Source organism: Lynx canadensis, chromosome F1, assembly GCF_007474595.2.
Source record: "Lynx canadensis isolate LIC74 chromosome F1, mLynCan4.pri.v2, whole genome shotgun sequence".
Lineage (NCBI taxonomy): Eukaryota > Metazoa > Chordata > Mammalia > Carnivora > Felidae > Lynx > Lynx canadensis.
In genome coordinates, this window is record NC_044319.2 from 67675789 (window position 1) to 67703444 (window position 27656).

A 27656-nucleotide genomic window follows, 5' to 3' on the forward strand; every position below is an offset into this window, starting at 1 on the left:
ACTCGCATGATAGTCGCCACGAGTTTTCCAAAACACCAACAACGTTCACGCTCAAATTTTATCGCTGAAAACAGACCCTTTCAGCTGTTTCTGAAGTAACCGGCTCACTTCGCTCATTTTCAGTTCCCGAGTCCGAACAGCCACAGCTTGTCGGTCATCTGTCCAAGGACAGGTGGTGCCGCGCGGAAGAGGCTAGCCCCGCTCGCCGTTGCGTTTGCGCACGTGTGTTTCCTGGACACAGCCGTCAAGGATGCGCACTTCTGTTGCGCCGTGCAGGACGTTACGGTTTCTGACTCGCGGGTCAGCGTTTCGCAGAATTTTCATGACTTCATCGAAGGCGCTCACGATGTTTAATGTTTTTATGCTGCGGCCTGGCTCATTTCCAGTCGTCTCATTGTCCTAGTCCAGTTCTGTGCCACTTGCCTGAATTCCTGCTAAGATGCCAGCACTTGTACCCACCATCGCCTTCCCCGTTAGTGCGGATGGCCGCGTGGCGAGCCGGCACGTGCCTCCGTACGACTGGGGGGGCAGTAGACTCGGAGTACTTCGTGGCGTGAAGGCAGTCTTTCCCCCTCGAGTCCCTCGGGATCAGCAGAGTGTCCGCGAACTGCTGGTCCGGAGACAGTGATGGGACGAACACCCAGGTGACGGAGAAGTGCTTGTAGTTCCTGCGCGGATGAGTCCCCTCGAGGACAGAAAAGTCAGAGAGCAAGGAAATAGAAGCAGCCTCTTCAAAGCAGAAAGGGCCTTTTGACTTTCAATAGAAGGACTGTTCTGCTAGAGAGCGGAAAAAGTGTTAACAGATCATAAATTGGAATGTAAATACTCTTGAGTTATTTAAATTCAGGGACTCCTGTTTTAGAAAATTCTTACACTTCCCATTTTTACAGACCATCTTAGGTTATTTATGATAATGGAGAACAGACGCCAGATGCTCTAGGAAATGATTTTAATAAGCGAACAGTTCTCAGTTTTCGGTTTGCTTCATAATGACCTGTGTCTTTTTTGGTATGAGGTTTCATATAGGCTACTATTAAAATTGATCTTCAGCAGACACCACATGAAGCATGCTGGAGAAGTGTAGCTAAAATTCAAAATCTGTGATGGAAAAATCTATAAAATTAGAAACTAAATCTTTATTTTCCTAGTCCGTGTGTATTAGACCTTGTGGCTGTTTGACCCTTTGTATGAACAGATACTGAAATTGATAGTATTTTTTTGTTTCAGGAAAGTATCTAAGGCAAAAGAGAATTGACTTCCAGCTTCCCTATGACATCCTTTGGCAGTGGAAACATAATCAGGTACAGGAGCCTATCTTACAGGTTTTGTTCTGGGGAGGGGGGCCTGCAAGTCTCTGTCTCTGCCTCCTTGTTACACTCTCATCTTAGGACGTATGGAGAAGTGTCCCCGTGAAGGTTACGGACTAAGGAAAATGAATTTGCATCCATATTTAATGTGACCTATTTGCCTGTATTCCTACTTCAGAATAGCAGTGAGTTCCTGCTTCCCTGGGCAACCTTCTGTATTATTCTGGACTTTTATTCTGGTAGCAGAGATGGTTCTGTAAGAATCCTGTTTGATGCGGGTCCCGGGAGAATTTAGATGTACTGCCAGCGGCACTAAGAAATTTCAGGCTTTATTTTTGTTGGCTCCTTCCCATCAGTTTGGAATTTATTTTTCACATACAAAAGAGATCTTCTACCAAAGGAAACAAGGGAAACGTTTTAACACTCGTGTACTTTTAACAGATCTTTAAATGGGGAACTAAAAGTGGGAAAGTGCTTTCTTTTCTCTCCTTTGCCCTAACTGGAAAGTTTCCCCAGTAATGTTTGTGGTGAGCTGGAGCCCCCGGCCCCATGTTGAAAGCAGCAGTGGAAAAGAGTCATGCAAATGTGATGAATAGACTCCTGAGCTTTGCCCAGATTCCACCAGAGTTTAATTTTGGAAAGCCAGAAGCAATGGACCTTCTCTACATTCTCTTCTCTGGTGACCTCTCTTCAGTCTGGGAGGATCGATATGTTAGACATTTGTGTCAGAGTTCATAACCATGAAGGAGACAATGCTCTGACTATCCCCACTGAAAAGTGATGGTGGGGCTTCTCTTACAGGTTAACACACCCTCTCTTAGGGCACCTGGGGGGCTCTGTCGGTTAAGCGGCCGCCTCTTGGTTTCCGCTCAGGTCCAGATCTCATGGCTTGTGGGATGGAGCCCCGCGTCGGGCTCTGCGTTGACAGTGCGGAGCCCGCTTGGGGTTTTCTCCTCTCTCTCTCTTCCCTCCCTGCCTTGTGCTTGCTGCTGCACTCTGTCTGTCTCTCTCTCTCTCTCTCTCTCTCTCTCTCTCTCTCTCTCTCTCGAAATAAATACGTAAACTTTTTTCAAGTTTATTTTCTTCATTGCAGTATGAAAGCTTTATTTCCTGCCTTCCCTCTCCCCTTTATTCACTAAATTAATTGCCTTAATTAAAATGTGAAATGTGTTTTTCTGGAATACCCACCCTGAAAAGGTCAGGGTGCTCATCTTTTTAAATTCCATGTATTCCCCAAGACCATCTCAACAAGCTCTGTGCAACTTTTCCTTTCTTTTCATAAAGGCAAATCAAGCCTTAAGCAATTTTTGTTTAAGTCTAAAACATGCTAAAGAAGCTTATAATTGAAAACGCATTTTCATTAAAGTGTTTACCGTTTTCTTCTGTTGTGTGAATCCGCTTCTCTCTCACCTCACCCTCCTCTAGTCTAGTAAGTCACTTTTTATTTCAGGGTAAAAAGTGATCACACCAAGAATTTCCCTCAGATACACACAACCCAGAAAATCTTTTAAATATTCCCATGGGAGCAGGGCACATGGATAATTTCTTGTGTTTTAGTGATTGATGCTGGCCTGGCATTTGAAGTTAAATGCTATATCAGGATTTTTCTTTTTTTTTCTTCTAGCTATACAAAAAGCCAGATGTCCCACTATATAAAAAATCGTTCAAGTGAGTAACTTGGGAGCTATTTTTTCTGCCGTCATACCATCAATGTTCTTCTTGGCCTGGGCACTTAAAAAATGATCTTATATGTTTACAAATTACTCTTTGCTGTCTTCTCTCAAGATGTCTACGTTGATGTCAAACCCCTTTCTGGTTACGAGGCCACCACCTGTAACTGTAAGAAGCCAGATGATGATACAGGAAGGGCTGTGTGGATGACTGTCTCAATAGGTACTGTACTAAATTGATTTCTCTAAAAGCACAGGCTTCAAGACCTAGGACACTTCATTTGGAGGGAAAAGTTAAATAAGCTCTTTGAATTGCTCTCATGAAGTTGCATAAGATACATAAAACCTACTTGATGGGCTGTCTTAACCTACTTGGCTATTACGGCAAAATACCATTGACCTGGTGGCTTAAACAACAGAAATTTATTTCTCACAGTTCTGGAGGCTAGGAAGTCCAAGGTCAAGATGCAAGTATTTGCTGTCTGGTGAGGACCCACTTCCAGGCTTATAGACAGCCACTTTCTGCCTGTGTGCTCACGTGGCCTTTCCTTAGTGTGTGCTCACGGAGGAGAGCTCTCTGGTCCTCCTCCTGTAAGGGCACTGATCCCATCGTGAGATTCCCACCCTCATACCCTAATATAAGCCAGTTGACCTCCCAAATGCCCTACCTCCAAATAACCATCAGACTGGGGGCCAGGGCTTCAGCTGTTCGTTTTGGGGAGACACAAACATTCAGCCCATCACATGGGCTGCATAGAGTAACAGGAAAGAACGAGACTTAGAGTCTTAACCGATACCCAGGTTTAAATCCTGTTACTACTTATAAGACCTGAGGAAGGTTATTTAACCCCTCTCATAAAATTAGTACCTTCTTTATGGGGGGTTGGAAGGGTAAGGATCTTAGGAGACATGTTCATAAAGTATTCAGCACAGTTTCTAGAAACTTCCTAGATCTCCGTACATTGTAGCCATAATGAGGGCGTAAGGTAGGATGGAGGCAGTGAAAGAAGGGCATGATGTGTTTGGAAGGAAAACCTGGTCTGGTGAACCCATTGGCATGTGCACATAGATGGACATGTGTTGACTGGGTCAGTGTTGCCAATGAGAGATGGTAATCCTGTTGCCACAGAATGAAAGTATGGGGTCTGATTAGTTTGGAGATGGAAACTATTATTTTACTTTGGGGCATTGAGTTCTAAATGACATGGAGGTTTCAAATGGAAATGTCTGATAGAGACCCTGGAATGGAGATCTAATTTGTTGGTTTTAGTAACATAAGCAAATTTACAGTACAGAAGAACCAATGATGAACTTACATCGATACTTCCTGTTCTAGATAGTTTTCCTAGCCAAAGACAAACTGCTTCCCCCGTGTCTAGTCAACTGTCCTGTGGGCTACGGGAATCAATGTTCTAGTACCTCCTGTATCAACATGACATCTGAGAAACTCTGCCTTACCATCATTGTAAATTCACATCTTATGTATACATATATGCATACATACGGTTTTACATAGGAGTCATGGCTGCTGGTATAGTCTGTGTTGTGCACTGATTTTTTTCCACTCACAGATGCTTTATATACACACTTTTATGTATCCATGTGGTCCGCTCACTCACCATTTTTAGGTGCTCTGTTATCTTCTGTAGGTTGATAGCCCCTAGTTTGCCAACCTCCTGTGGTTCATCATTCACATGACTCCCAATGTTTTGCTATAAAATGGCACCACAGTGAAACTGGGCACATTCCTCTTTCTTAATTCTTAGGGTGCACTCTCCGAAGGAGCCTTACCTATACGGACTGTGAATGTTTGCATAATTCCTACTCTGCACTGTCAGTGGCTCGCATGAAATGATGAGTGGATTTGGGGCGTCACCACCAGTACCTGAATGTACTCACTTCCCCGTAGTTCCACCCCGCTTAGGGATTCACACCTAACTTTATTTTCGGTGCTTTATATTTCATTGGTTGATATTTGGGAGTATCATATATCTTTAAAATTGCTTAATTTGCATTCCTTTATGTGCTAACATTACTGTGTTTTTTTATATGATATTTATTATCTGTGAAATTGCTGTAATATAGCGACTATCTCATTGGCTACTTCCCTCTCTTTTTCACAGTACTCCAATGAGATAGGTAATAGTTTTATATTTTATAAATGAAGGATCCTAGAGTTTGGGTAGCAGATTGCTCCACTATTGTACACAACACTTGAGTGACAGAGACAGAATTTGAATCCCACACATGTCTTAATCAGAATTGTGTTCTTTCCAGTATATACTCTGCTTACTTTTAAGTCGTTAGTCTTTTAATCACATGGAAATTGGAATCCAAATATTTACCTTTACATAATCACATTGGTTTGTCTTGGGTCATTTTTGTTGGTATGGGTGTCACATTTATCCTCAACACCGTGTTGTCTTTCTTCAAAAACAAGCAAACAAACAAAACCTCAGATACAATGCTGCCAACTTTATATCAGGAGAATATGGTTCCTACCTATGCATGCATCTAATGAATGATGTGATAAATGCATACATTTAAATACAAATGTATTTATTTATTCTGTATTTAATAAAATTAAAATGTATTTATTCTGTATTTAATAAAAATTAAAATATAGTATTCAGTGGGTGCTTCCTTATATATTTAAAAGTAACCCACATAAAGATTTACTTAAATGGAGCAACCTAAAATGTCTTTCCTGTCTTTGGGTTCTAGGTTTTGTAAATATTTCAGGGGAAATCTCAAAGGATCTGTAAGATTCAATTTTGTGTCTATGTTAAGGTTCATATATCCACAGAAGACTAGATTCAGGACTTTTTATTTTTATTTATTTTTTTAATGTTTTTATTTATTTGAGAGAGAGAGAGGAGAGAGAGAGAGAGCGAGCATGAGTGGGGAGGGGCAGAGAGAGGGAGACAGAATCCGAAGCAGGCTCCAGGCTCCGAGCTGTGAGCACAGAGCCTGACATGGGGATCGAACTCACGAGCTGTGATCGTGACCTGAGCCGAAGTTTAACTAACTGAGCCACCCAGGTGTTTCAGGACTATTTTTAAAAGCAAGTAGTGAGTTTTTGTCATCAGTTCAAGTAAACAGTCAAGAACGTGTCCAACGTTGTTTATAACCTCAGTAACATTGTCCCTAGTAAATATGGTAAACCTTGGTTTGTGAGCAATCAAGAAAGCACATAAAATCAAGGAGGCATTTTCAGGAGGGGGGTGTCTAGTAGTATTCATGCAGTGAAGAATTCATCAGAAGAAAGCATAAAGGTGGTGAATTTGACAATAAGCCAGTGCCTTTCACAGGCTAAGCTGATGGTCAGACCTTGAGGACCAGCCCAGTGGGTACTCTTAACTGCTCATTTCTGTGACAACACTGTGCTCTCTTTGCTCTTTAGATGGGGGTAATGTTTATTTGAAGAAAGACTGTGACAGATTATACAATGTTACATGGTTTTTTTTTACGAGAGTTGTAAAGTGTGTGTGTGTGTGTGTGTACATTATATAAAATATGTGATATTTCGATCTACCATTATATTCTTAATCATCCCTTGTTTTAATCCTGTTCAGTAGTCTCACTGGGATTTCAAACCCTATACCAAAACTAAATCACTTCTGTGAAAGATCTAGAACTGTAAAAGCGAAAAGCAGTGAGAAGACAGGTACACAACAACTTTGTCTACTGTGTTCAGAAATTTTGGCTTGCTAATTCACTAGTGGTTATAGGTTCAGCTAGTATATAGACTGGAAATGTTATTTCCAGTATGGGAATGTCATTTACACTAATAAAATATAAAATTCTTATAAAACAACGACAATGCAAATGTACTGAACTGTATGCTTAAAAATATTTACAGTGTGCAGTTTATGTGTGATTTTGCCACAATTTAAAAAGAAAACAAAATCTGTACATACCCATGAGCTGCTTCAAAACAAAATGCTATGTAATCTGGAAATTATTAATTCCTCTATGGTCTGTGGTTTTATTCTTAGTACAGAGCTACATATGATACTGTGTTTTACCCAGGATGCTTAGTGGATAGTTAGTTTAATCCATCCGGTGTTTATAACTTGACTTGGTAATTTTCAGTATTATTAAGTTTTGGAGTTATGTATTAGTACCTTGTTAACCAATCCAACCTTGTTAAAATTAAAAATTTTGTGTATTCCTTTTAAGAGTTCCTATAAAAGAAAAATGGGTCCCTGAAGGCATATGTAATATTATTTGACATGCAGTTCTCTCTCTTCTTTCTAGAATGATCTTTGCTGAATGTTCCCCCAACACTTGTCCCTGTGGTGAGCAGTGCTGTAACCAGAGGATACAGAGGCATGAGTGGGTGCAGTGTCTAGAACGATTTCGAGCTGAGGAAAAAGGTTGGGGAATCCGAACCAAAGAACCCCTAAAAGCCGGGCAGTTCATCATCGAGTACCTGGGGGAGGTTGTCAGCGAGCAAGAGTTCAGGTACAGTGATTAGTGGGGACACCCCAGGAAAATGGCAAAGAGACCAGATGAGAATGGAAAATGGAAGATTTCCAATTTACTTTCAACTTAATCATTAATTGGCTTTCGATTCTTCCTCTCCTCTTCAGGAACAGGATGATTGAGCAGTATCATAATCACAGCGACCACTACTGCCTGAACCTGGATAGCGGGATGGTGATCGACAGTTACCGCATGGGCAATGAGGCCCGATTCATCAACCACAGCTGCGATCCCAACTGTGAGATGCAGAAATGGTAAGAAAGCAGGGGCTGGTGAAGCCAAGAGTCCAGCAGCGCGGGAGACACGAGGGTATCACTAGAGGGATCTTGCCACAGTGTGGGTCAGCCGGCACGAGACCTCCGGCGATCCCGTTACACCGTCTCCTCCCGGCAGAGAGTAAGCTGCTGCTGTTTCCTCACTTCAACCTAACTACCCCCAGGAAACCACAACAGTACATACGATGCTACAGCGGTAATACCCAACACATACTGACTGCTCACTGTGTGCCGGGCGCTGTGTCACATGGTTCTCCTGTGAGTTTGCTCAGCATATTTATTACAAGCCCACTGGATTTGTCACAGTGAGAAACAAAAATTAGTAAAATAGACTAGAATCTAACTGAAAAGGAGAAAAATTACCTCTTAGATAATTACATGGGCAGAGTATGTCTAACGTAATAATTTTGGAACTCTGGAGCCTGTTGAAAGCTTGCAGCTACTAGGGGAAGGCTGAGATGGCAAGCTGTGGTTCCTTTTGGTCAATTTCAACTTAGAACAGTAGCAACCACCCATCCTCTACCCCCAGCCACACGGCAGGCGGCTACGTAGGCATTGCTGGGAACAGCTTGCTGACAGATGGCAGAAGCCAGGCTGGGTAAAGAGGACCCTGTCCTCCAAACGCCGGGGATCCCTGTCCCTCCACCAATGTCGTAAGCCCCTCTTCCTCCACCTGAAGTGACTACCGAGAGACTTGAAGGGCCCTATTTTCTTCCCCTTCATTTTTCACTTTTCTTCCGCTTGGGAGCTAGAAATTAAAGGTTAAGATATGTAAACACTGGGAAAGGAGGGAGAATCTTATTTCCAGATGTACCACATTATTACATTCAAACTTGCAGTGTTCAAGGAAAAATCACAAGGAATACAAAGAAACAGAAAACCGTGGCCCATTCAAAGGAAAAAAATAATTCAGAATAATTTTTCCCTAAAAAAGACTCAATTGAGAATACATTAGACAATGACCTCAAAACAAATGCCCAAAGATGCTCAAAGAACTAAGGGATGATGTGGACAAATTTGTGAAAATGATGTGTGAACAAAATGGAAATACCAAAGAGATAGAAAGCCTAAAGGACCATAACTGAAATGAAAAATCCACTAGAGGGATTCAAAGGCAGATTTGAGCAGACTAAAGAAAGAATCCATGAACTTCAAGATATGACAATGGAAATTCTCCAAGCCTGAAGAACAGAAAGAGAAAAGATAGAAGGAAAGAGAACAGACCCTAGGCGACCTCTGGGACACCATCCAGCAGACCAGCCTGTGCATCGTGGGTGTCCCAGAAGTAGCAAAGAGAAAGAGGCGGAGAGAATATTTGAAAAAAATAATGCTTGTAAACTTCCTACATTTGATGCAGGGCATGAACACAAACAACCACAAAGCTCACCGAGCTCCAAGTAAGAAGAACTTAAAAGAGACTCACAGCAAGAAACATAATCAGACTTTGAAAAGATAAAGAGCACATCCTGAAAGCAGCATTAGACAAGCACATCATCACATACAAGGGATCCTCAATAAGATGATATGCAGGTTTCTAATCAGAAATTTTGGAGGCCTGGGGCACCTGGTTGGTTCACCTGGTGGAGTATACAACTCTTCATTTCAGAGTTGTGGGTTTGAGCCCCATGTTGGGTATAGAGATTACTTAAAACCTTAAAGAAAAAAAAAAAGCGGATGGCTTACACTCTCCAATCAAGTGACAGAGTGGAATTCAACATCCATTTATGATTAAAACTTTAAACAAAGTGGGGATGAGGGGCACCTGGGTGGCCATTGGTTAAGCATCTGACTTCGGCTCAGGTCATGATCTCACAGCTCATGAGTTCCAGCCCCACATCGGGCTCTGTGCTGACAGCTCAGAGCCTGGAGCCTGCTTTGGATTCGGTGCCTCCCTCTTTGAACAAAGTGGGCATGAGAGAACATACGTCAACATAATAAAGGCTACATACAACAAGCCCACGGCTAATATCCTACTCACTCGTGAAAGTCGGAAAGCTTTTACTCTTAAGATCAGAAAACACTCGGGGTGCTTGGGTGGCTCCGTTGGTTAAGCATCTGACTTTGGGTCAGGTCGTGATTTCACGGTTCGTGAGTTTGAGCCCCACATCACTCTCTCTGCTGTCAGCTCAGAGCCCACTTCAGGTCCACTGTCTCCCTCCCTCTCTCTGCGCCCCCCACCTCAAAAATAAACAAACATCAAACAAAAACAGATCAGAAAACACTCTTACCACTTTTATTCAACATAGTACTGGAAGTACTAGCCAGAGCAGTTAGGCAAGAAAAAGAAATAAAATACATACAAATTGGGAAGGAAGAAGTAGAACTGTCTCCATCTGTAGATGACATGACGTTGTATACAGAAAACCTGAAAAAAGTGTTAGAACTGATCGATGAAGTTTAAGTTCCAGAATTTAGAATCAAACTATGCAATTCAGTTGAATTTCCATACTCTAATAATGACCTATCAGAGAAATTAAGAAAACGATCCTCCCATTTTCAACAGTGGCATAAAAAATGAAATACCTAAGAGTAAATTTAACCAAGGAAGTAAAAAGCACGTACACTGAAACCCTTAATGATTCAGTAATGAAAAAACTGTAGAAGGCACAAATACATGGACGATATCATATGCTTGTGGAATGGAAGAATTAATGTTAAAATGTCCACACTGCCAAAAGCAGTCTACAAACTCAGTGCAATAAAAATCAAAACTTCAATGGCAAATTTCGGGGAAATAGAACAGAGAATCCCAATACCCCAAATAGTGAAACGAGTCGAGAAGAATAAGGCTGGAGGCTTCCCACTTCATGATACCCAACTGTTACAATGCTCTAATAATCAAGAGAGTATGGTATTGGCATAAAACAGATAGAAATGGATGTAGTACAACAGAGCGCTCAGAGATAAAGCTGCATTCGTGTGACCAATTTAAGGCCAAGGTAGGGAGCGGGCGGTCTGTTCAGTAAGTTGTGTTGGGAAAACTGGACAGCCACATATGAAAGAATGAAACTGGATGCCTGTCTTACACCATACACAAAAGTCCAGTCGGGATGTCTTGAGAACTTAAAGGTAATACCTGAAACTATAAAATTCCCAGAAGTGATCAGGGGATGAGCTCCTCGACATCAGTCTCAGGGAGGACTTTTTGGGTTTGACACCAGAAGCAAAGGGCAACAAAAGCAGAAATGAGCAAGTGGGACCACAACGAACTCTATACGAAGGAAACCATCAACAAAAGAAAGCAAAATAAAGCACCCCACAGAGTGGGGGAAAGTAGCGCAATTCATATATTTGGTAGGTGGTTAATATCTAAAATACATACAAAGAACTCTTACACCTCGGTAGCAACGAAGCAGTCCAGTTGAAAAAGGGCAAATGGTCTGAATGGACATCTTTCCAAAGAAGACATGCAGATGTCCAACAGGTGCATGAAAAGGGGGCTCAACATCCTTAATCGTCAGGAAAACGCAAGTCAGAACCACAAGGAGATAGCACCTCGTGCCTGTTAGAACAGCCATCGTGAAAAAGACAAGAAATAGCAAGTGTTGGTGAGGAGGAGGAGTAAAGTGACCCTCGTGCACTGTAGGTGGGAATGTGAGTTGGCCCAGCCACTGCAGAAAACAGTATGGTGGGCGCCTGGGTGGCTCAGGGTAAGTGTCCAGCTCTTGATCTCAGCTCAGGTCATGGTCTCACATTTTGTGGGCTCGAGCCCCACCTCATCGGGCCCTGTGTTGGCAGCATGGAGCCTTGCCTGGGACTCTCTTTCCCTCGCTCTCTGCCCCTCCCTCTCTCTCAAAAATAAATAAAACCTTAAAAAAAAAAAAAAAAACAGTATAAACTTTTCTCAAAAAATTAAAATCGGGCTGCTGGCTGGTTTCAGTTGGTACACAGCATGTGACTCTTGATCTCGGGGCCATGATTCTAGCCCCACGTTGGACATGGAGCCTGCTTAAGAAAAATAAAAATAGAAATACCATATGATCCCACATCCACTTCTGGGTATTTATCGAAGGAAACAAAAACACAGACTCAAAAAGATACTTGCACTCCCATGTTCATAGGAGCCTTGTTTACATAGTAGAGACGTGAAATAACCCCAGTATTCACTGATGGATTAATGGAAGCTTGGCTACAGAATAGAGCTTGAGCACAAGAAAACACTTTGAATTGAGTGTGGGGATGGATGTTAAATAGAATTACTGTGGTGATCAGTTTGCAATATGTACCTTTACTGAATCATGTTGTACACCTGAAACTAATATGTGTGTCAGTTTTTTCTCAGTTTAAAAACGATCAGAATAGGTGACACATGATCCAACTACATGCTGTCTACAGGAGACTCAACTTTAGATCCAAAACAACAGGCTGGACGTGAAAAGATCAAAAAAGGTATTTCATACAAATAGTAACCCAAACAGCGCAACAGCAGCTACACAAAATGGACTTGAAACCAAAATGGTTACAAGAGACAGAGAAAACACATTGTGTACTAATAAAAGATTTTGTACAACAAGAAGATAAAACCGTTACAAAGATTTACACACCTGGGACGCCGGGGTGGCTTAATTGGTTAAGGGTTTTACTTGGTTTCAGCTCAGGTCATGACCTCAGGGGTGTAAAGAGCGAGCCCCTCCCTCTCCCGCCAGCTCTGCAGTGGGCGTGCAGACTGCTTAAGATTCTGTGTCTCCCTCTCTCTCTGACTCTGCGTGGGTGTCTCCCTCCACCCTCTCTGTTAGAAAGATGGAAGGAAGGAAGAAAGAAAGTACAGTAAAACCTTGGATTGCAAATCGCGAGTGGTCCACAGGATGAGCAGATTTTTTTTAATGTTTATTTTTGAGAGCATGAGGGGGACAGAGGATCTGAGGTGGGCTCTGTGCTGAGAGCAGAGAGCCCGACACTGGGCTTGAACCCACAAACTGAGATCGTGACCTGAGCCGAAGTTGGACACTTAACCAACCAAGCCATCCAGTCACCCTGATGAGCAAACGTTTCTAATGCATTTTATCTTGATAAACAAGCGACGTCTGCAATACGAGTAGTACGTGATGCCCAATGTCACATGATCACAACTGAGCCAATTGGTTCTGGAAAATTCGCTTGATACATGAGTGCTTTGGATTACAAGCATGTTTCCAGAACAAATTATGCTTGCAAACCAAGGTTTTACTGTACTTGGAGATGAATTAAAATAACACGGCACACCTAAACTTACAGGACACAGCAGAGGCAATGCTGAGTGGAAAGTTTGTAGGCATAAATGTTCACATTACGAATAAAAAAGATCTCACGTCAACAACCCAACTTTACCACTTAAGGAACGAGAAAAGAACAACTAAACCCAAAGCTAGCAGAAGGAGGAAATCATGAACATCGGAGTAGAGAGAAATAGAGTATAGGAAAACAGAAAGGAAAATCAGTAAAACCAAAATTGGTTCTTCAAAAGATAAAGTCAACAAGCGTTTGCTGGATGGACTCAGAATAAAAGAGGACTCACGAAATTCAGAAATGGAAGTGGGGTCACCACCAATTCTACAGAGATACTAAGGATTGTAAGAGAACACTATGAACAGTTGTATGCCAAAAAATTGGATTCCCTCATTGAAATGGACAGATTTCTTGAAACACAAAACCTACCAAGACTAAAATCATGAAGAGACAAAAAATCTGAATAAACCTGTGACTGGTAATCCGTAATGTTATGCGTAATCAAATCCGTAATCAAAAATCTCTCAACAGGGGCGCCTGGGTGGCGCAGTCGGTAAGCGTCCGACTTCAGCCAGGTCACGATCTCGCGGTCCGTGAGTTCGAGCCCCGCGTCAGGCTCTGGGCTGATGGCTCAGAGCCTGGAGCCTGCTTCCGATTCTGTGTCTCCTTCTCTCTCTCTGCCCCTCCCATTCATGCTCTGTCTCTCTCTGTCCCCAAAATAAATAAACATTAAAAAAAAAAAAAATTTTTTTAAAAAAAAAAAAGATAAAAAAAAAATCTCTCAACAAAGAAAAGCCCTAGAACTGATGGTTTCACTGATGAATTCTTCCAGACTAATGCCAATCCTCAAACTTTTCCAAAAAATTGAAGAGAAGGAAACACTTCCTAACTCACTCTGTGAGGCCAGCATAGTCCTGATACCAAAGCCAGACAAAGACCCCAAAAGAAAACTACAAACCAAGCCAGTATGCTTTGTGAACATTGATGCACGAGTCCTCAACAAAATGCTGGCAAGCAGGATTTAGCAGCATATTAAAAGGATTGTATGCCCTGACCAAGTGGGATCTATTCTTGAATGCAGGAATGGTTCAACATAAGAGAATCATAAGAGTTCAACGTAAGAGGGGCGCCTGGGTGGCTCAGTCGGTTGAGCGTCGACTTCAGCCAGGTCACGATCTCGCAGTCCGTGAGTCCGAGCCCCGCGTCGGCTCTGTGCTGACAGCTCAGAGCCTGGAGCCCATTTCAGATTCTGTGTCTCCCTCTCTCTCTGCCCCTCCCCTGTTCATACTCTGTCTCTCTCTGTCTCAAAATAAAATAAAACGTTAAAAAAAAAAAAATTAAAAAAAAAAAAAAGTTCAACGTAAGAGAAAGTGTGATAGGCCACATCAATAAAATGAAAGGAGAAAAAAAAATCCTTTCAATTGATGCAAAAAAAGCATTTGACAGAATTCAACACCCCGTAATAATAAAAGCACTAAAAGGGCGCCTGGACGGCTCAGTCGGTTTAAGCCTCCGTCTCTTGATTTCAGCTCAGGTCATAATCTCACGGTTTGTGGCTTCAAACCCCACGTCAGGCTCTTCACTGACAGCGTGGAGCCTGCATGGATTCTCTTGCTACCTTGCTCTGTGCCCTTCCCTGCTTGCACTCTCTCTCAAATAAACATTTTTTAAAAAAATAAAAATAGGCATAGAAGAAAACTACCTGAACATAATACAGTAGTCCCTCCTTATCCGCAGTTCCACTTTGCTTAGTGTCAGTTACCGGTGGTCAACCTTGGTCTAGATGCGGATGACCCTCCCTCTGACATATGGTCAGAAGGTCAGTAGTAACCCTAACACTATGTCACAACGCCTCCATCATCCACTTCACTTTATCTCATCACGTAAGCATTTCATCATCTCACATCATCACAAAGAAAGGAAGAATAAATAGATAGAGGGAGAAAGAGACCACATTCAGTAACTTTCATTACAGTATATTGCTATAATTGTATTTTATATTACTTATTTGTTATTAATCTTTTACTGTGCTAATCTATAAGTTAAGTTTTATCATAGGTATATATGTTTAAGAAAAGACATAGTATATTTAGGGTTTGGGTTTTTTTTTTTTTAATATGAAATTTATTGTCAAATTGGTTTCCATACAACACCCAGTGCTCATCCCAACAGGTGCCCTCCTCCGTGCCCATCACCCACTTTCCCCCCCCCCCCCCCCCCCCCCTAGGGTTTGGTGCTGTCCACAGTTTGAGATATCCACTGGGGGTCTTGGAATGTATCCCTCATAAAGTCATGAGCGACATGAGGGTGCTTGGCTTCTGCGCTTCCGTTGAACACAGTTTTGAAGTTCTAGCCAGGACAATTAGACAAGAAAGAGAGAAAAGACATTCGAGTCAGAAAGGAAGATGTAAGTTTAACTTTATTTGCATATGACATGATCTTATGTAGAAAATACTAAAGGCTTCACAAAGAAGCTGTTAGATCTCATAAACAAATTCAGCAAAATAACAGTACAAAGTCAACACACAAAAATCAGGCGCATTTCCATACAGTGAATCTGCAAAGGAAATTACAAAAACAATTTCATTTACAATAGCACATAAAAAGAATAAAATACTTAGGAATTAACCAATGAGGTGAAAGAATTGTACCATGAAAAAACTATAAAAGATTGCTGAAAGAAAATTAAAGAAGACATAAATTGAGGCGCCTGGGTGGCTCAGTCGGTTAAGCATCTGACTTCAGCTCAGGTCATGATCTCACAGTTCATGGGTTCGAGCCCTGCGTCAGCTCTGTGCTGACACCTCAAGCCTGGAGCCTGCTTCGGATTCTGTGTCTCCCTCTCTCTCTGTTCCTCCCTCCCCTTCCCCTCTCTCCAAAAAAGCTTAAAAAAAAAAACAACTTTTTTAAAAGACATAATTAATGGAAACACATATAAGACTTAATATTGTTAAAATACCGGTATTACCCAGAGCCATCTACAGATTCAGTACAACCCCATCAAAACCCCTATGACTTTTTTTTACAGAAATAGAAAAACCCATCCTAAAATTCACATGGAATCTTGAGACCTGAACAACCAAACCATTCTTTAAAAGGACAAAACTTGAAGGACTTCACACTTCCTGATTTCAAAACTTAACCTCAAAGTTACAGTCATCAAAGCAGCATTTTATTGGCCTAAGGACAGACCAATAGACCCATGAAAGAGAAAGAGAACTCAGAAATAGTCTCTCACATCACAGTCAAAAGAGTTTTGACAAGTGTGCCAAAATCATTCAGTGGAAAAAGGATAGTCTTCAACAAATGTTGCTGGGAAAACTGGATATCCATATGCAAAAAAATGAAGCTGGACCCTTACCTAACACCATATACAAAAATTAAATACATCAAGGACCTAAACTAAGACCTAAGACGACCAGACTTCTAGGAGAAAACTTGAGGCATGGGGCGCCTGGGTGGCTCAGTCGGTAAGCCTCTGACTTCAGCTTGGGCCATGATCTCGCGGTTTGTGAGTTCAAGCCCCTCATCGGGCTCTGTGCTGACAGCTCAGAGCCTGGAGCCTGCTTTGGATTCTGTGTCTCCCTCTCTCTCTGCTCCTCCCCCACTCACACTGTCTCTCTCTCTCTCTCAAAAATAAACAAACATTAAACAAATATATTTAAAAACAGGATAGAAGCTCACACAGGTAACCAGTGAAAATAGACAAATTGGATTTCATGAAAATTTTTAAATTTGTGCATCAAAAGACACAGAGTAAAGCGGCAACACACAAAATGGGAGAAGATAAACGTCCTGATTCAAAAATGGGCAGGGGCGCCTAGGTGGCTCAGTTGGTTAAGCGTCCACCTCTTGATTTCTGCTCAGGTCAGGCTCATGGTTGTGAGTTTGAGCCCCGCACCAGGCTCCACGCTGACAGCACTGACAGTATGGACCCTGCTTCGGATCGTCTCTCTGGCCTTCTCTCTGCCCCTCCCTCGCTCATGCCTGCTCGCGGGCGCTAGAGCGCGCTCTCGCACTCTCTCTCAAAATGAGTAAACTAACTTAAAAAATAATAATTAAAAAAAAAGGCAAAGGACTTGAAGAGACATTCCTCCAAAGAAAAGAAACAAATGGTCAATAAGCATAGGAAAAGGTGTCCGAGAGCACTAATCCTTAAGAGCGCCACCTGACGCGTATCGTGTGGCTGCGTCAGAATAACAGAAAACAAGCGTTGATGAGGATGTAGATCAGTTGGTATCCTTTCGCAGCCTGTGGGGATATAAGTAGTATTTCCACTTGGGGAAACTCAAACAATTAAAAACAGAATTACCCTATGGCCCAGCAGTTCCACCTCCGGCTGTTTACGCAGGATTGGAAGCAGCGTTTGGAAGATGTGTCTGCACCTTCGTATCCACAGCAGCATTGTTCATAGGCGCTAAACTGTGGAAGCAACCCAAGTGTCCCTCGGGGGATGCTGGGCCAGCAAAACGTGGTGCATACATACGTATGACGGAATTATCATTCAGCTTTACGAAGGAAGGAAAATGCACAATATCCTACATCATGGATATGGACCTTGATGTCATTATGCCGAGTTAAAAAAGCCAGGCACAAAAGACAAACACTGTACAATTCCACCCGCATGAGGCGCTCAGAGTCGTCAGCATCGCAGATGGTGGAATAGTGGTGAGCGGTGGGAGGGTAGCAGGTTGTTACACGTGGGGTGTTCCAGTTTTACAAGACAAAAAGAGCCATGAGCGTGGTTAGTGGTGATGGCTCTACAACAATGTGGATGTACTTAACACCACTTTTTATCTTCTGTGTGTTTTAACACAACTTTTTAAAAGACGATAGTTTCAACAGCTTTCTATTTTTGTAAATTTTTAAATTTACATATTACGTAGAGACAGATTTTTTTCTTAGTATTTATTTTTCAGAGAGTGTGAGTGGGGTAGGGCCAGAGAGAGAGGGAGACACAGAATCTGAAGCAGGCTCCAGGCCCCGAGCTGTCAGCACAGAACCTGACACGGGGCTCGACACCATGAGCCATGAAATCATGATTTGGGCTGAAGTCTGACACTTAACCGACTGAGCCACCCAGGCGCCACCGAGACACAGATCTTAAACGTAAATCACCACCCATTTTTACAGACGTGGACACCCACACAAGCCACATCCTTACCGACATATAGAACATTTCCGTTGTTTCAGAATGTTCCTTTCTACCTCCTCAGAATCTCGCCATCTCAGAGGCAAACAGTGATGTGGTTTCTGTCACCAGATTCATCTTGCCTAGAGCCTGTTGCACAACTGCATATGTATGTAGTCTGTGTCTGGCTTCTTTCAGTTAGAATAGTGTTTTTACAGTGTACCTGTGTTCAGTACATCAGTGTTCTGTTGATTTTTATTCTGGGCTAGTGTTCCTATATGTAAGTATACCACAGTTAGTTTATCCATTTTCCTGAACAGTTTTTTTTCTATTGGGAAAGTTAAATGAACAAATTCCTTGAAAAAGCACACCTTACCAAAAACGACACCAGAATAGATAAAAAGTCTGAATGTCTATGAGAAATTGGGTATATAATTAACAGTTGCTGACAAAAGAGCTTCAGGCTCAAATATCTTCATTGATGATTCTTATATATTCTTTTTTTTTTTTAACATTTATTTATTTTTGAGAGCTAGAGACAGAGCACAAGTGGGGGAGGGGCAGAGAGAAAGAGGGAGACACAGAATCTGAAGCAGGCTCCAGGCTCAGGGCTGCCAGCACAGAGCCTGACGCGGGACTTGAATTCACGGACCATGAGATCATGACCTGGACCGAAGTTGGATGCTTAACCGACCGAGCCACCCAGGTGCCCCTGATTCTTATATATTCTTAAAGAAGAAATAATGTCTCTACTACCGATATCTTATAAACTCTTGTATTTCATAAGGCTAGTATAACCTTCATTCAAAACCTAACAACAATGTTAAAAGAGAAGAAAAAGAAAAGAAGAAAAAAAAAAAATTTTAAAAGAGAAAAAATATAGGCCAGTATCTCCCATGAACACAGACACAAAAATCCTGATTTAAATGTTAGCAAAAAAAATAAAATTTTAGCAAATCAGCTCTAGCAGTATATAAGAAGGTTAATACATCACGACTGTGTGGGGTTTACTCCAGGAATGAGAGGTTGGTTGGCTGGTTGAACATTCACAATCAGTGTAACTTAACTACATTAACAGAATAAGGCAAAAAATCATGTATCATCCCAACAGGAGCAACAGAAAAAACATTTGATAAAATTCAGCAGTATTTATAGGGGCATCTGGCTGGCTCAGTCAGAAGAGCCTGCACATGTGCGTGTTGATCTTGGGGTTGTGAGTTCAAGTCCCATGTCCAGTATAGAAATTACTTTTAAAAAAATTTTGGGGGTGCCTGGGTCGCTCAGTCAGTTAAGCATCCGATTTCAGCTCAGATTATAATCTCGAAGTTCATGATTTCAAGCCTCACATCGGGCTCTGTGCTGACAGCTCAGAGCCTGGAGTCTGCTTCAGATTCTGTGTCTCCCTGTCTCTCTGTCCCTCCCCTGCTCACACTCTGTCCATCTGTCTCTCTCTCTCAAAAATAAACATTAAAAAAATTATTTTTGAAAATAATAAAAATTAAAAAATAAACTTTCGGGATACCTGGGTGACCAGTTGGTTAAGCATCCAACTTCAGCTCAGGTCAAGATCTCGAGGTTCGTGAGTTTGAGCCCCGCATCTGGCTCCACAATTGACAGTGCAGAGCCTGCTTGGGATTCTCTCTCTCCCTGTCTGTCTCTGCTCCTCCCCTGTTTGTGTTCCTCTAAATAAATAATAAATAAATAAATAAATAAACAAACAATTCGATTCCCTTGGTTATTAGCTGTGTGACTTCCGATGAGTTACTTAACCTCTCTGCCTCAGCTTCCTCATTTAGAAAATGGGGGCCATAATACTAATAGTGTCTTTAAAAAAAAATTTTTTTTAATGTTTATTTAGTTTTGAGAGAGACAGAGACAGAGCGTGAGTGGGGAAAGGGCAGAGAGAGAGGGAGACACAGAATCGGAACCAGGCTCCAGGCTCCGAGTTGTCAGCACAGAGCCAGACACAGGGCTCGAACTCACGAACCGTGAGACCATGACCTGAGCTGAAGTCAGACGCCCAACCGACTGAGCCACCCAGGCACCCCTAATAATAGTGCGTTTTTAATACTGTTGTTGGGAGGATTAAATAAGTACAGCAAGATGTTGTAATTAACTTAACAATCACTCAAGTGATAGCTATGATTACTACATAAAGCATCTAGAATAGTACGTGGTAGATCATTAGTAAGTTACATAGAATAGAACCAAAGAGCGACTCCTGTACAGGCGAGAAAGCTGGAGATCAGTAGGAACTAGAAGTTTTACAGATTAACCATAAGAAATAATTTACTTAATAAGTAGACCTACACCACGTTTTAGAGGGACTTTGAATATCAAGCAGGAAACGTTAAGACCTATTCTCACTGACAGCATGGTCCGTGTTTTCCAGAAAGCTGACTGAGGACTATTAATCTGGCAGTGTTACACAGGCTGGACAGAATGGAAGCGAGATATTATACTGCAGAGTCTGGCCAGGAAACCTGGGTAATTGGACACAGAAACAAAGGCACATTTGAAATCAGCATACCCGTTTTTCTAGGGTTTAGGCAAGGTATTAAGAATCTCTACCTTCAGGGGCACCTGGGTGGCTCAGTCCGTTAAGTGTCCCAACTCTTGGTTCCGGCTCAGGTCATGATCTTGCAGCTTTGTGGGGTTCGAGCCCCCACAGTAGGCTCTGCGCTGACCCAGCAGAGCCTGCTTGGGCTTCTCTCTCTCTGCCACTCCCCCACTCCGCTGTCTTTCTCTCAAAATAAAGAAATAAACTCTAAAAAAGAAAACAAAGGCTCTCTGCCTTTAACCCTGTCCTTTTCTCTAGGTCTGTCAATGGAGTGTACCGGATCGGACTGTATGCTCTTAAAGACATGCCAGCTGGTACCGAGCTCACCTACGATTACAACTTCCATTCCTTTAACGTTGAAAAGCAGGTGAGCACCACGAGTCCATCAAGAGGGAGGTTGAGCGTCCTCACAGCGCCGTCCCCGACACCGCCTTCTGTAGACGGCATTGACGGACGGCCGCTGTGAAGTGAATTGGAGACGGTGGTTCTCACCCCACTCACCGACCCCCTTGCCGGCTCTCCCTGGTCTCGGAACTAGAAAGAGACTGCCCGGTCGTGTTTGGTCCTCGGTCAGTTCTTAACTTGCCTAGTGAAGAAGTTTTCCCAAATTTTAATCTTTCCTTTCCGTGGAAGCACATTAAGTTTCTCCTCAGTTATTTTCCTCTGTATGAGAATGTCCTGATTCACACTGTTGGGTGCCCAGGTGCTCGGGACTTCTGTTTGAACTTGTAAGTGAACTGGCAGCCGAGAGTTCTCTTCTCTTTCCTTTCAAAGCAACTGTGCAAGTGTGGCTTTGAGAAGTGTCGAGGGATCATCGGGGGCAAGAGTCAGCGCATGAACGGGCTCACCAGCAGCAAAAGCAGCCAGCCTGTGGCCACTCACAAGAAGTCTGGACGGTCAAAGGAGAAGAGGAAGTCTAAGCACAAGCTGAAGAAAAGGGTGAGTCATGATCTCCTGGCTCTTTCCCCGAACAGCTGCTTAGAGGCGCTTACTGGCGGGAAGAGGGGCCGGCAGAGGGGCAGCCTCCTACAGCGGCTCTAACATTCTGCGAGGGGATTTCTCATCGGTCCTCCCCTTCCCGCATCTGATCCACTTTCAGAGAGGCCACCTCTCCGAAGAGCCCAGTGAAAACATCAACGCTCCCACAAGGTTGACCCCCCAGTTACAAATGAAGCCGATGTCTAATCGAGAAAGGTAAAAGGAGCTTTTCTTACCTTTGTGTGATTTGCTTGTCGATTTAGAAAATTAAGAAACATCTGTGTGGTTAAATCATTTCTTTTGTGCACGAGCTCTCCAGCCGGGAGTCAGGATATATAAATTTGGGTGGGGGGGGGGGGGATTGTCTCCATTTTTCCGAATTTCTAACTGAAATTTAGCATTTCCGTCAACTATGATGGTAGACAAACAGTGCGTGTAGTAGTCGCAGCTTCCACGACTTAACGTTCACATTTTCATCGCTTGTCACAGTTGTCACGGACATGTCAAAGTGTCGTTTACGTGCTCTCCCCCTCGAGGTTGCTGTGCCGGTGAAACCCACCACTGGATCTTGTCATGTGGGGAAAAAGGAACGTTTATTTCTGTATCACAATTTCAGGGGTTTTTTAATATTCTGAAAACTGACTATTTGGTTTCCATTTAATCCTGTGTGTTACAAATTAAAAACTGCTTATTAATTCAAAATGTCTAAATACTTTAAAACTTTGTTCAGAGAAGGGTCACATGGGCTTCACCAGCCTGCCAGAGGAACCTCGGCACAGAAAAGGTCAAGGTTCCTGCTTTGTTGACACAGTAATAGAGCAGTGAAAAGGGTCTTTAGGGTCATTTACGCTCTTCCCTGTATTCAGGGGAGGTTTGTCCGTGTCAGAAGGAAGCGAAGGAAATATGTACGTCCTGGGTTTCAAATTGTCCTGGGACGTATTCTGCGTCTTCTGTGACCGTACACTCCAGTATCTTAGAAAGTTCATCCTTGTTTATAACTTTACTGTAATTTTAGCCCCTTTCATCCTGTATCACTTAAAGTCATAGAAATTTTAAACCTCAGTAAAACAGAGATGATCCAGTCAGGTGGTTTTCTGCTTTGGCCGCATATTAGCCCAGGGAGCTTTTGAGATTCGTGCCGCCCGGGCCACCGTCAGACCACTTAAACCGTAATTTTCAGACGTGGAACCCAGGCATCTACTGATGCCTTCACAGAGCTCTTCAAGATACACCTGACTCGTCTAAACTTCGAGGTCTACGTGGAGGCACTTCACCTAACACAGTCTGCCTGGTGTGTCTGTTGTAAATGCCTGCCTTTACCTCCCAGTCCAGTTCTCCCTGTAACAGCGAATCCTGAGCCCATGCTGCATTTTGGCGGCTTCATTTAGAATTTGTGCACGCACTTTGTAAATCTCTGCCTTCCAGTCAAGCTGTCGCAATTGGTAGAAGTTTTGCAGCTTTTCAGTGGTATTTCGCGAGATACTTGTAAATAATACAGGGGAGTGTTTTGGGACATTCAGTCGGGTGGTTCAGTCGGTTAAGCGTCCAACTCTTGATCTCAGCTCAGGTCTTGATCTCTGTGTCATGAGTTCAAGCCCCATGTTGGGCACGCACTGGGCATGAAGCCTACTTTAAAAATGTATATGTTTTCTTATATGAATGTTTTATATGGGGAAAAAAAAGCCAGGATGCAAAACTGAATTATGTGTCCCCATATGTAATTATTTTTATAATAGCTGAATTAGCTGATAATTATTCATTTATATCATCTTAATAGTGGCTTATGTAGAGTAGACATGTAATAAATGCTTATTAAATGAATAAAGGAACTTCCTTCCTTGCTTACAGGAATTTTGTGTTAAAGCATCATGTGTTCTTGGTCCGGAACTGGGAGAAGATCCGGCAGAAACAGGAGGAGGTAAAGCCCGCCAGCGAGGATGTTCACTCAGCATCGCTGTGTACGCGCTGGAACAGCGTCTGCCGAGATGACGGGAACATCAAGTCCGGTAAGGCCTGTTCGTCCCGTGACACGGTCGCAAAGGGATCCCTGCAGCTCCTTTCCAGCGTTGTGTTCAAAGATTCTTTTCAGTCTACACCAAAAAAGTTAAGACCCCAACATACAAGCATCGGTCCACAATCAATCACCCGTCAATCTCAGCCACGAGTCTGTGCCCTGGGGGATAGGAAGACACCCCCTCACCAGCTTCCCAAACACTTGCCCGCAGCCTGAGCGTTCCCAGACTTGTGATAGGCAGTGGGTCTTCTGTCTCCCTTCCTGCCCGGAGAATAACTTGCACACGGCACATAGTGACGCCGAGCGCGGGAGACGGTGACAGCAGTGTGAACTTGAAGACTTTCCCCCACGTTCAGATGAGCGTTCTACACACAGACCTTGAGATTCCTTTATGCCTCTTGAGCGAATAACCTAACAGCACTCCTGAGTTCGGGTCTGTCGTCCAGAACAGACTGGAAACAGAGAAACTGGCCTCTCCAAGCACCCTTCCTAGGTAGAAATACTGTTCAAAAGCTCACGCTCCTCTTTGAGTCTTTCTTTCTGTCCCTCAAAAAGTAGACACATTATGCATGGTGTGTGGGGGAACGAGACAGATTTAGAAATTTGCCTTCTATCCTGTCAGTAATTTGATTGGCATCAGTTCTCTGAACTTGCGTCCCACTTAGGTCAGATCTTCTGCTAATAGTAATTACTTCCTGAGTCTTTGTTACGGGTCAAGCCCTGAGCTAAACACACTAAGAGCGCTATCTCAGTCTGCACAGTTCTCTCGTGAGGGAAGCCCTACCACTATTCCCACGTTGCAGTCAAGAAGCGAGACAGAGAGTGCGAGTAACTCACCCAAAATCACACAGCTAGGAAGTAGGGCAGCCAGCATTCAAACACAGACCCGTTTTGAAGCACAGAGTTTGCAGCTGCTGTTCTGTACAGCATCTGGCCACTGAGATCAGGCCCCTCTAACTCGCGTTTCCTGACATTCTTTAAGAAGGGGACAAAGAACTTCATGATCACTAATCTATCTGACCACTTCAAGGACAATAGAGCAAACGGCAAGAATCTGTGGGGGAACTGATTTTCACTTGACCCTTGCAGATGTCTTCATGACCCAGTTCTCCGCCCTGCAGACAGCACGATCTGTTCGAACGCGACGGCTGGCAGCAGCTGAGGAGAACATTGAGGTGGCGCGGGCAGCCCGCCTTGCCCAGATCTTCAAAGAGATCTGTGACGGCATCATCTCCTACAAAGGTGACCACATCCACCCCGAAGGCTTTCTCCTCCTCTTCCTGTACAAATCCTGTCTCTTACCCTCACCCGAGACACCCAAGATCAAGAACAATGGACGTTCAGGGCTAGGGGTTCAGGAGGTGACTTCACTCTTCCTGGTCAGAGTGTAGAATTCATAGGAGTGGCTTTCGTCTTTGGGGAGTGCTGACAGGGTCTCATTCCTTGATCGCCTCTGTCAATCCTTGGTATTTATTGGAATTCTACCACAGCTAAGGACTACATTCAGGAATCACATGTCTTAGCTGTAGAACAGAAAGGACCAGTCTCTGTCTTGGATGTAATATTCCTGAATGACACAGTGGATTAGCAATTCAAGGAGAAGGGTGTTGTGAACATACAACATCAGTGTTTCTTAACCTTGTTTTTTCAACTTTTTTTTTTCTTTTTTTTTTTTTTTTTTTAAGTAATCTCTACTTGGGGCTTGAACTCACACCCCTGAGATCGAGACCCGCAGCTCCACCAACTGAGCCTGCCAGGTGCCCCCTTAAGCTTTTTTGATTGACCAAAAGACCTTTGAGAGTCTAATAAAAGCTGTGGACTCTTTCCCCAGAAAAATGTATAACTTTGCATGTATTTTGGAGAGTTCACAGGCCGTGGCCCCCACATCAAGGAAAAGGACATAAAGTTGCAAGAAAATTACTTTAAAAGCATTTTCAGGCAAACACTTTTATCACATCTTTCCTCTTTCAAGACCTCTCTTGAGTATGTGTTGGGGGCGACCGTGGGGAAGGAGAGTTTTTAACTTGGGGAGGGTAGTTTGGTAACATTCGTGACTTTTTCTGACCAGGAAATTTGGAGATGTTTAGAATGAAAGATTTTAGGGACATCTGGGTGGCTGATTTGGTTAAGTGGCCAACTTGATTTTGGCTCGGGTCATGTTCTCACTGTCATTAGATCGAGCCCCTCGTTGGGCTCTGTGCTAGATGTGGAGCCTGCTTGGGATTCATTAGATCTCGCTCTCTCTCTAGATGAGAGATGAGTCGAGTACGCTATATCTAAGATCTAATAATTATAGCTCATTTTATATACATATCATGTCTTATGCTTCTATCTATATCACTCTCCCTCCCTCCCTCACTCTCTCTATCCCATCTTCCCTGTCTCTCCCCCTCTCCCCCTCTCCCTCTCTCCTTCTCTCCCAACTCCCCCACTGCCCTCCACTCTTGTGAGCACTCTCCCTCAAAAAAATAAGCAAAAGGAGAGAGTTTGACAAATACTTGCAGCTTTTTGTTATCAGTTTGGGCCTATTTCTCCCTCTGTCTCGCTAGATTCTGAGGAACTTCGCTTTCCCTCTCTTTTCTCAGTCCATTCCTTAGCTCCATGTTTTAGTGGCTCTTTGCAGTTTTGTTAACCTAAGGATATAGAGAAGAAAGGGGGACCAACCTGTCCTAAGATTTAGTGTTGTGGCACCTGTTCTGTTTCCATCCCCAAAAAGTCACACCCCCGTTGCCAGCCAGCCCTGCCTGTTGGGACGTGAGTCTGCAGCCAGCGTGTCTGCATGTCCCCATCTTCTGGGCAGGAGACAACAGGCTTTTTCTCTTCAGTAGTTGCTAGAAAGAAAGGTGGTGAATGAAAGTCCCTCAAAAATTAAAGATGGAAATAGAAAAAGTAAATAGCTAGTAATACCATATGACCCAGTAATCACACTACTGGCATTTACTGCAAACGAAAATTCTAAGTAAAAAAGATAGATGTGTCCCTGTGTTTTTTGTAGCATTATTTAGAAGGGCCAGGATGTGGGAGCAGCCCAAGCGTCCACCCATGAATGAGTGGATAAGGACGATGTTGTAAATACACACGGTGGAATATTACTTGGCCATTAAAAAGAAGGAAATCTTGCTGTTTGTGACAACATAGATGGACTTAACAGGGCATTATGTTTAGTGACATAAGTCAGACAGAGATTTCACTTGTGTGTGGAATCTAAAAAGCAAAACGAGCAAATAAATAGATTCTTAAATACAGAGAACAAACTGGAGGTTGCTGGAGGGAGAGGGTGGGGGAAGATGGGGGAAATAGATAAAAGAGATTAAGATTTGCAGTTGTGAGATAAGTAAGTCCAGGGGCCAAAGACTGCGGCCCAGGGAGGGTAGCCCCCCCGGGAGGGTAGCCCCCCAGGGAGGGTAGCCCGTAGTCCTGCAATGATGTGTGTGGCCACCTGTGAGCAACAGGTGGCGTGTGGCATCATCAGATCACATGTTGCATGCCTGGAACCAAGACAGCATTCTGTGGTAACGAGTCTTCAGTAACAAAGTAGAATTTTTAAAAAGAAAGTGGGTAAGGTAGGTAGCAGCCCCACAGGTTGAATTCTGTTTTCATGATCTGGAGAAACCGTGTTATAAGGAAACTGATTCCAGGAAATATTTACACTACCAAATTATTCACTATCTGGAATTTATTTGAATCCACACCAACAGAGTAATATTAACAGTGGGCCATTGACAGGAACTAGAAAATATTTGGGGGTAAGACGTTCTTTGCGTTAGCAAAACGTGGCGAGCGGGGAGTTGCCCTGAGCAGCTGGCTCTGCTGTGATAATTTCCCATCTCTCACTCCTCATAGAAGGTTGTTCTCCTTATCCAGCTAACAGGTGTGGCATTTCAGGCACATCTCCCTCATCTTCACATTCCAGGTAATCCCGAGGGGATCTTCCCTGCCTCAGTGCCCCCATTCCTGAAATGTCCATGGCCACCCTCAAAACACACTTGGATTTTTTCCCCCTAACTTTTAATTTTGGGGATCCTGCG

The 27656-nt window shown here is 43.2% G+C and overlaps 1 protein-coding gene across 1 annotated transcript in view; it reads left to right on the forward strand.

Moving 5' to 3' along the window:
- ASH1L (ASH1 like histone lysine methyltransferase) overlaps window positions 1-27656 on the forward strand; it is a 198058-nt gene that overhangs the window by 159298 nt on the left and 11104 nt on the right. Inside the window, 12 exon segments of the mRNA XM_032591884.1 lie at window positions 1228-1301; window positions 2932-2966; window positions 2968-2975; window positions 3093-3164; window positions 3167-3200; window positions 7238-7444; window positions 7573-7719; window positions 20895-21003; window positions 21411-21575; window positions 21736-21830; window positions 23463-23620; window positions 24718-24870. Coding sequence (XP_032447775.1) covers window positions 1228-1301; window positions 2932-2966; window positions 2968-2975; window positions 3093-3164; window positions 3167-3200; window positions 7238-7444; window positions 7573-7719; window positions 20895-21003; window positions 21411-21575; window positions 21736-21830; window positions 23463-23620; window positions 24718-24870 — 1257 coding nt within the window.